At 43.3% G+C, this 10,013-nt stretch overlaps 1 protein-coding gene across 2 annotated transcripts; it reads right to left on the bottom strand.

The window, feature by feature from the left end:
* Window positions 1-4,241: 4,241 nt before the first annotated feature.
* On the bottom strand, window positions 4,242-10,007 carry LOC103357195 (Golgi apparatus protein 1-like). Of its 2 annotated transcripts, none has more exons than XM_008281631.1 (2): window positions 9,159-10,007; window positions 4,242-7,053 (listed from the first exon to the last, which is right to left on the bottom strand). In XM_008281631.1, the coding sequence occupies exons 1-2, from the start codon at window positions 9,306-9,308 to the stop codon at window positions 6,886-6,888; spliced, it is 318 nt and encodes a 105-aa protein (XP_008279853.1). In that variant the 5' UTR covers window positions 9,309-10,007; the 3' UTR covers window positions 4,242-6,885. The 2 variants fall into 2 exon arrangements, 1 of the variants encoding a protein (XP_008279853.1); XR_520182.1 differs by lacking the exon at window positions 4,242-7,053 and adding an exon at window positions 7,299-8,312.
* Window positions 10,008-10,013: the final 6 nt, after the last annotated feature.

Genomic DNA, 10,013 nt, shown 5'->3' with positions numbered 1-10,013 from the left:
CCTGTCTATGTCTACTGCTCTGAATAAAGGCAAAAAGCCCAAACTGAGTCCCACCCCTAATATATTTATCTCAGGGGTGGGACTCAATTAATGAATCGCATTTTAATCGCATTACAATATTTGCTGCAAGAAACAAAATTTTTCAATTTTTAATGGATTTTAGTGTATTACTGAATCAAATGATAGACACATACATCCATTTAAACAAAAAAAATCATTGTTTATTTTGCAACAGAGCATTACTGGTTTTAAATGGTAAACAAATGTCAACCAACAAGTCAACATAAAGTGCCATTTGTACCACGTAAAATGGTCAAACAAAAACAGAAACAGAAATCCCTTTTATACTCATAGTATCCTGAGCAAAAATCTCAGTTGTACTATAACATATAACTTACATAGACAACATAGGCTATAACAGTGTGATCAACATAGTGCAAAAACAGTAAACCCATTGGCCTCACAGTACCTGAAAACCTATTTCTTCTCCCTCTTTTTCAGCCAGTTCGTTTAGGCAAACTAGTCTGTTCACATTTTCAGAGCTCAGTGCAGCTCTCCTCTTTGTTGCTATGGGGCTGCAAGTGACAGCAGCCTGTCACAACGGACAGAATTAGCAGGGCTGGTCAGATACTGTGGGCCAGGACAGACAGCTGTGAGTGGGTCCCTGCTCGACCTGATCACCACTGCAGTGGGCAGTCTGTCTCGCTGATGTCGGGCTCTGCTCTGTACAAGCTCAGAGCCCTGGTACACCACACTTCATCATCTGAATCAGAGTCTGAAGACACTAAAGAAAGAAGGAGACTCTTCTTCTTTGGTGGCTCCTGTGTGGAGTCTGGAGCATCTCTCTTAGATTGTACCTGCAGCAGCGCCTCAAGGCTGGTTCAAACCTCTTCTCGCTCTACCCTTGGTAGACACTATAAATCCCTAAAGCGTGGGTCCAGAACATTAGCCATCTTGAGCCATTCATGGTTGAGTGTAGCTATGCGCTGGGCTAAGTCCTTCACAAAGGCAGTCTTGAGTTTCACCATGTAGGCTGTGTCCTCATCAGAGTCCTCCATGGTGTGACGCAAGTGGCAGAGAGCAGGTAAAACTACTGAACGTGAGACGTTTGTCTCACCTCCGAGGAGCTCAGTCACAAATCTGCAGTGGACACAGACAGTTGAGGAAAGTGATTATTATTATTCTAACTAACTGTCAACTACAAAAGCTTGTCAAAGGAACAGTAACATTAAATCTCATTAATGAAATAGGTTGTTTTTTTTACCTGCATGGTTCAAGGACGGACACCAGCTTTTGCGATTTCACCAGCTCTCTGCAGTCAACATGACCAGCTTGTGCTTCTGTCGGCCTAAAGCTTCAGGAGAGGAGAGATAATGTCCAGTGCTGAATTCCAGCTTGTGGTTACATCCTGTATGAATGGCGCTTTCTTGCCCAAGTCTTATTTGCTCCTGATGTAGTTCTACTGTATTGGCAGGGCTGTGTTTAAAGTGACCCACTATCTTGTGACATTTTGCCAAAGCATCAGTAAACCCACTGTCAGCATGGCTAGCAGTGATGGTTCTTTGCAGTATGTGAGAAATACAAGACATGTGTTGGAATGGGAGGTGTCTTGCTGCAGTCATCATGGTTCGTGCACTGTCTGTTCCAGTTGTGGTGACCTTTTGTTGAACTTCTCAGACCTCTGCCACAGAGACAAACTGCTCAGTGCAGTTTTCCACATAGTGTCTGGTGTTTGTCTTCTGCACAGTCAGAGCAAAAGACTGAAGACGCCATTCCCCGTCTGTGACATCAGTAAAATGTGCAGTGACACTGATGTAATTAGAGTTGCTTACAGAGGTCCAATGGTTCCCAGTCAGAGTCACAAATTCGACTTTCTGCAGTGCATCCAGTGTTGCTTGCTTTTCGGTGTCATAAAGCTGCTGGATTCTGGGAGCTGCAAGGTGGCGCAGCTGGTAGCACTGTTGCCTCGCAGCAAGAAGGTTGCTGGTTTACTGGTCGGGCACCGTGCAGCGTGGGTTCTCCAGCTTCCTCCCACAGTCCAAAAACATGTTGAGGTTAATTGATGATTCTAAATTGTCCGTAGGTGTGAATATGAGTGTGCTTGGTTGTCTGTCTCTAAGTGTAGCCCTGTGATAGACTGGTGACCTGTCCAGGGTGTCCCCTGCCTTCGCCCTAAGTTGGCTGGGATAGGCTCCAGCCCCCCCGCGACCCTAATGAGGATTAAGCGGTGTATAGAAAATGGATGGATGGTTTCTGTAGGGATACAGATTTTGTGAGTATGTTTTTTTTTACGGGCTGTCAAGGTCTGTAATAAATGGAGATCCAAAAGAAAGTTTAGGTCTCGACTCTGAATACACAACGCAGAGAACCGGCTACACCTCCTGTCCAGAGACTATCTGTGGTTGTAAGTTTGGCACCTCATGCAGGGAAGGTAGATGTGAGGGTGTGGGCATGCTGGGAGGACTGGGCTTCACACGCAGCCAGAGATACATAGATGTGTCATTCTTTAGAAAGCTTTAAAGGTCCTGTATGGTCAAAATCCATTATTATTGTGAACTGTGGTTAACCCTAAACTGACCAGCACAGAGCTCTGACCTAAGGTCGACCTCATCACCCCACAGTGCTGGCTGAAAGAGAGCGAGTTCCTGCAGCCAGTCTCCAAAATCTGCTAAGAATGACTAAAAGTGGAAGACAGAGGCTGCTGCAGCAGCACATTAGTGCCTATGGTGCATATGTCCGCCAGGGACATGTGGGTGCAATGTGCAGGTTTCCACATAGTGGCTCGAATAAGGCTGCCAGTGCTGGGCTAATGTTTCTCCAAAAACAAAACAAAAAACAATAGCAGGAAAGATGTTCTTTCATTTTCATACTATAGTCAAAACCACAGGCAACACAAAGGAGACAAGAGGACATCTAAAAACCCTGAAACAATGGAGGGCAGTAATGTAAAGGGTATTGTCTTGTAAATAACAGACTAAACATGCAAAACCTCTGTCGTGTCCTCACAAAACTTATTTATAAACTTGTTTCAGACTCTAAAGGAGGTCTGACTGCACATCTTCTTGTTTCCATACTTATATTTACACTGGAGTGTGCAGAGTTCATGGTGCAGATAGTTGGACCTATTTGCAGATGACAGAAAACCCACATTACCACCACTGTGCTTGTATTTTACTGCCACTGAAGGGTCTTGCTTGAGAATGGCAGCCTGATGTCTGGGTTGAACACCAGTCAGGTTTTTAAGGATTCTGTCAAGATTAAGTTTTGCAAACCAATAAAATATTCAAGAATTGTATCAGAATTAGCTCAAAAGAAGCCTCTTTGCTGAAAACAAAGGATTTTCTGAAAGAGATTTCTGTCAACTTTAAATTTCCATTTGAAATTCCTCCACAGCTTTATTGTTGTAAAATACACCTGCCGAGCTGCCCAACGCAGCCCGAATGATTCTGTACATCAATGTTTGTAGGTGTTTTAAAATACTACACACACGTATATATGAGACAAGTATAAAGCCTTCAGTGTCTCAAGAGGCAGTTGAAATTGTCTTAAGTCTGATTTACAAATTAAGGCCACCTCAAAGTCTGCTGCAACATTCTCAAAGTTTAATCGTAGCAACTGGACTTGCTTGAGGTTTCTTGAAGACGTTTCACCTCTCATCCAAGAGGATTCATCAGTTCTGACTAGTTGGGAGTTCCAGATACTTATATCCATATGGAGCCATCAACACCTGAGTTTCAGTTTCAATTGGGGGTTTGTTGCTCCTCCCCCTCGTTATGCGAGTCGTTAGTACTCCCCCTGCTACAATTAAGGTCTTTTGTGGCTAGGTGTGAATGCAGTCTCATCTTCCTGTGGAGAGATCTTAGGACTGAATTGTTAACTGGTGAGAGGTGATGCCTCAGACCTCCGCCTCTGTTGAGGGATGGTCTCTCCAGTTTGTCATAGATGGCTTCTTTCACTCCTCTCTCAAACCGTCTGTCCTCCCTGACCAAAATCTGTACGTTGTTGTCTTCAAAAGAGTGTCCTTTGTCCTTAAGATGCAGGTGGACTGCTGAGTCCTGTCCTGAGGAGCTGGCTCTTCTGTGCAACACAAGAGCCAGCTCCTAACCAGAGTCCTAACGACTCGCATAATGAGGAGGAGAAGCAACAACCCCCTCAACAACCCCTTTTTGTTGATGATTCCAAACATGCAGGATAACAAATGCCTTGTGAGTAGACAGCTGTGAAATGAACAGGGCTGACAGTGAAATAGAAACCTTGCAGACTTTATTATTATTAACAAACTGTCCAATTTTCATCTGTACAGAACAACAAAAAGAAACCAAAAAGAAATGTGGACAAGGAAAATAATTCAGACAATCAGGAACTCCATGGATTCAGACACAAAACATGTTTTACGAAAGCTCTTTATCATCACAAACTTAAACGTTCCAGTCATCATCACTCTCAACAACAGCAAGGAACCGACCGGAGATCGCACAGCTTCCTGTGGAGTCTGAAATCTGTGGGCAGCACACACACACACACACACACACCATCCATCACACAGCAACACAGTCAAACACACTCATAAGCCCACGTGCTCCTCTGCTGGGTGCTGCAGGGGTTTCTGGGATGTTCTGTACAGTGGGATCCCATGGCGGGACGGTGATTAGGCACGCTTTGATAAAAACCAACATCAGATGGAAAAAAGTGAAGGCAGTTCAATGAATCAGAACGTTTCATTTACAAGCAGGGATGGCGGCGCTCACCACACCAAACTTCAACAATTAGAAAAAACGGAAACGGTACAGGCTGACTGCACGGTACATAGTTTACAGTATGTCATCACTCAGTATAGTACACATGTACACTATCGGCTCGAGCTGGGAGAGGACAGACCCTGGCTTAACGCTTCACTCCGTTGTCTTTATTAAACCAAGACCAAAAAGCTCGATGACAACGAGGCCGCATGAACGCACAATTCAACCAACACCTCAACCGCTTTCCTCCTCCAGCATTGACCTGCAGGGTCACAATGAGACCAACCAGATCCAGAAACAGCACACAAGAGGTTACCTGTTTCATTCACTAACGCATCTTTTCATAGCAGGAAAAGCAGTGACGATGGCGGACGTCCATTTTGGGCTGTAACTTGAAATCTCCTAAATATTTTTCTTGATTCATTATTTGGTCAGTAGAATTTCAGAAAATGTAGAAAAATTATTGTTAAATGCAATCAAATATCTTATTTCACCTGACCAACAGTCGAAATATAATCAGTTTCCTATCACAGAAGACAGAGTCCTCCAGGAACCCGCCTCTACATGACTCCACCTTAATGAATTTTCTGACCTGGAACAGACAAACAGTGCTGTGATGAGTTGCTCTCCTAACATCACCACAGTAATCAAAGTCAGTCTTAGTGGTAAAGAGGCGTTTACAGCACTACAAGACAAATCAGCCAGCAGGTTGGTGCCTGGAGGACTTTGCTGTTCTCTCCCTCTCCTCCGCCTGCTGGAGGGAAGGACTCCTGCTGGAGAAAAGGCAACCAGAGAACATTCAAATCATAGAAAAGAAAAACTTTGACCATTAGTAAACAAATAAATAAGGCTATGAAAAACAATATATATATATTTATAGATATAAAAAAAAAAAGAATGAAAAATGTGCAGTGATTCCAGTATCATCTTTACACAAATGTTCACATCTCTAATAATCTAGAACCATTTTTTGTTTCATTATTCTGTTTTTTCTTGCATTGCTCTCAGCTTTTCCACACCAACTGGCGCAATACCGACGGCCACTCTGAGTTTGTGCAAAGAAAAAAAAAAGCCACTTTGCCCAGTCTGGCTGCTCAGACTGGGATGACGGTGGGTGGAAACCAGTCGGTGCTTCCAGGAAGCGACGGCAATGTAAAAAGCAAATGAGCAGCGTGAGCAGCTGAACTGGAGCAGCCGGTGGCGCAGTGCATTTATGGCACAGGTTGGATAGGAAGCAAAAAATAATCAGAATCATCGACTGCATCAGAGACGAGCTGAGGCTGCAACATATGCGGTTTCAAGAAAAAAATACTAAAAAAAAAAAAAAGACTACTAAAACGTCCACAAATAATTTCCGTTGTAAGAAGAGCTTTGAGCAGGAGTGTGTGTAGTGTGTGTTCCATCTGTGGCTCGGTTGAGGGCTGGCTGGTTGGCACCACCCGCCTGGCAGTCCCATGGCGATAAAGTCGACACATAACAGCAAAAAAAGAGCAACACAACCCTCAAAAACATTTTAGCAGAAGACAAACGAGAAGAATATGGTGGCAGAAAGACAGTTTGGATCGCACACATTCGCTCACACACTCTCATCCCGTCACACACACTTCAGTCGTTAAAATACTAGAGTCATTAAACTGCTCTATACATGAGCGTTCTCCCTATCCCACTTTCTACACATTTACACTCAGTATCATTTCATTCACCACCTTTTCCCCAAAATCCTCACCTGTGACCCATACAACCCCCCCTCTCTTCACACCCTCACCCCACAGCAAAGGAGGAGGCGAAAACAGAAAAAAAGCAGAGTAATACTGCATCTACAACTGCAGGAGGACCCGGTGCTCTGTAGCTCAGGAAGAGAAGGAAAAGGTGAAGAGGAGGCAGCGGTGGGCATGGGAGTCACTGATCATGCCCACTTCCACCTGTGGGATTGTGGGTGTAGACCCCAGCAGCGATGTGACAGAAGGTGAAATGCCTGGAGGGGGAAGGACAAATGAACGGGGCTGAGAAGAGATAAAGTGGTTTAGATTGTCTGGTGGACTTTTGGGGGGGAGGTGGGAATACGCAGGGCTAAATGATGGAGAGGTCCTTTCCAGTGGTGGTTGTTCCTCCTGTGGACATGTCCTGACTCCAGAGTGGGCGGGGTCTACCTGTCCTTCAGCTCCTGAGTGACTCGTTTGGTGAATCTGCCACACAGCAGCCCCATGAGGAAGAGCAGCGCCACGCCTGCACCAATCACAGTCAGGATGTAGTTCTTGGACGGGGATGTCATCACCTGCATGGCCAGGTCCGAGAAACCCTCAGCAGGAGCCACCTGGAGGCAGTCAGAGCCGCACAGAGTCCCATCAGCTGTCATCCCTTAACACTCATTCGCAGCAGTTGTCAAATTTTTTCATCACACTGTTTCCTCTACATTCATTTAGGAGTGGCGGGCCACCATTCCTAAATCCTAGCCGCTATGCCTTCAAATTTCTTTCTTTTTTATTTATTTTTTTTTAAATTGTCATAAATACACCACCGCCGAATGTCTCCACCTTCACAGCAGAGTCCTGCACTGGGTCGGGCACTTGCGAGTACTAAGGTAAACTACAGATAACTATTATGGTTAGTCTCTACTCTTTGGGGCCTTATTATAACATTAATTACTCGCAAGTACGACAGTAAACTACAGATAACTATCTTGCTCAGTATCTACTCTTTGGGGGGTTAATACAACGTTAATCACTCGCGAGAGCGCGGCCTTGAAATGATGTCACGTCCAGGCTCCAGGTCAGAGAGTCAGAGGAGGTTCGTCTTGGATAATAGGGCAGCGACTTACCGGAGAAAAGGTACTTATTAGCTTAAGATAACTCAGAATAGATTTTTCAACTTATATACTTTTGCAAAATATTGATGGCCAGCTAGCGGTACGGAACATATCGGTGTCTTAAGTTAATTGGGCCCGGTGCCAACTCATTAAGCTAATATCTACACGCCATGACGGAACGGCTGACTGCATCTTCAGATGAGCTTGTTCAAAATATTTCTCTATGAAGAGAAAGACACCTGATGAAGATGATGCTAGTCAGGTATCATTAGCTTTTTACTGATTCATAAATGATGATTGTCAGATAAAAAACAGTGTTAACACTTGTAATCAGATATGATGTGAGTGTAAATGATGTAACGTTGATGTTTTCTGTAATCGTATAAGACAAGTAACATTAGACAGGGAGGAGCAGTGGAACAAAGTGAAGGAGAGCAGAGTACAGCAGGGGGAGAGCTGAGTGGAGGAGCAGGAGAGCGAGATGAGAGCAGAGGAGAAGAACCTAAAGGGAAGCTCAGGCTATCAGGCTGGGACCCTACATGGGCTGAAAGAAATAGCCGCTTCCACTCATGGCTCTACCACGCTGATAATGGTGAGTATCCATGAAGCTTTTTTTCCTTTCTTATTTTTTTGCATAATATACATGTCAATATTTCCGTTAAGTAAATAAAACATAAAATAATGAACAATAGAATGACGAGTGGGCTGTATCCCTCCATGAGCCAGCTGGCAGTCGTTGCCCTGACGGTTCCCATTTCAGGTGAGACCTGTGAGAGGGATTTTTCAACGATGAATAGGATAAGACATCTCATAATATATCATCAGACACAAACTAGAAACCATTTTAAATGATTAGGGTGTAGGAAATTGAGAGAAACAACCTCACTATTGTTTCTATTTGTAGGTGAAGACTGACTTGAGAAACAGGCTTCAGGGGATCAGCTTGCATCATGAATGCTGCTGAGCATCAGCAGACACCTCTTGGAGAATTTGTCTACATCAGAGCCTTAGAGCTCTTTTATTTAAAAAAATAAAAATAAAAACCTTACATTTATTTATTATTTTTACATTCAGCCTTTAAAAAGTTAACTAAAACTTTCCACTGGCCATTCAATAAATAGGTTGTAAAAGTAAAATCTGCAGTCAAGTGTGATTTGTTTACGCCACCACGACTCCTGGAGAGCCTGCCCCCACTGCTGAAAAAAATCCTAGAGGAAACACTGCATCGGTTTACAAATTAAGGCACTGCATGCAAATCATTTAGTCAATTTGAAGTGTTTTAATTACAAAAAAAGCCTCAGCTGGGTTTCTACTTTAATTTATTCATTTCAAAATAGAAGCTGCCTAAAACCAGACAGCTGGAATGATCCGTCACTTTGAACAGATGTCATGCAGCTTGTTCATTTGGGTTCAAATGAAAAATAAAACCCAATTTAAACGTCTGATTCCATTTGTACCAATAAGACTGATGCTGTTTCAAGTTGCTCAAGGCTTTTCTTGGGATTTCTTACATGTTGAGAACAGTGCCAGGCCCGGCAGAGGAAGCCCGTTACTTACAGTGTTCTCATCTGCTGGGTTTCACTAACAACCTGAACACGTTGTGGTTCATGTACCTTGGCAGCGTAGCTCCACATGTCGATACGATCCTGAAGTCTCTTCTTGCACTCCGGCTGCAGGCGAACACGTTTGTCCTGCAGCGCCTCCATCAGGCACGACATCTCTGAGGACAGACAGACAGACAGACAGACAAGACAGACAGACATGGCCGTGTCATCTTGGGTTCATTTGAAGCTGCATTGTTTGATGTCAGATCATCTAGAAACAATGGTTAGACACTATTTATTGTCCATATACTATTTATATGTGGACAAGTAAGTTAGTGGTGATGCTGAACTAGCTAAACTTCTTTCTACTTTGTAGAGACAAACACAGGGACCTGAATCCGTTATAGTTTTGATACTGCTGTATTGTTTGGATGGCTCTAACAGTTCTGTGATGAATACAATTTCATGTTGTTTTTACTGTGGTTTTTGTATTGCAGGTATTTCCTGCACTTCAGTAATCAGTTTTGTTTTTATCAGACAGAAGCAGTGTCCTCACAGGGATTTTAAGGATGAATAAAGTTGACAAACTTGTTCATTAAACTGTAATAAACTGAAAAAGTCAAACTGAAATGGTGTAGAGACTTTGCGTGGAAAAATGTACCTCTGAGCACAAATGAAAATATCTAAAATAGAAAAATAAAAATCCATCTACATTACAGTTGAAAACTGAAAACCATAAAAAAACAACAAATGTCTCCATAAAGAAATGTTATTTACTCAACAACATTTTTACTGCACTCAAAGCCTAACAAGGGTTCATACAGATCGCTGGTTGGAGGAAAGGTCTCGTCAGTTTGTACATATATCTAATATTTAGAAAAGAACGCCACTGTGTGTCTTTAGAGGGTGTGAACACCTATTGAA

This window comes from Stegastes partitus, unplaced genomic scaffold (assembly GCF_000690725.1).
Source record: "Stegastes partitus isolate 25-593 unplaced genomic scaffold, Stegastes_partitus-1.0.2 Scaffold240, whole genome shotgun sequence".
Classification (NCBI taxonomy): Eukaryota; Metazoa; Chordata; class Actinopteri; family Pomacentridae; genus Stegastes; species Stegastes partitus.
This window is presented reverse-complemented; position numbering and strand designations above follow the sequence as displayed.

Bases quoted from the DNA above. Each gene is read 5' to 3' on its own strand.
- LOC103357195 (XM_008281631.1), bottom strand. From the start codon at position 9,308: ATGTCTGTCTGTCTTGTCTGTCTGTCTGTCTGTCTGTCCTCAGAGATG. The intron at 7,054-9,158 runs GTACATGAACCA...GACTGCCTCCAG, and splicing joins TGTGGAGCTACGCTGCCAAG to GTGGCTCCTGCTGAGGGTTT.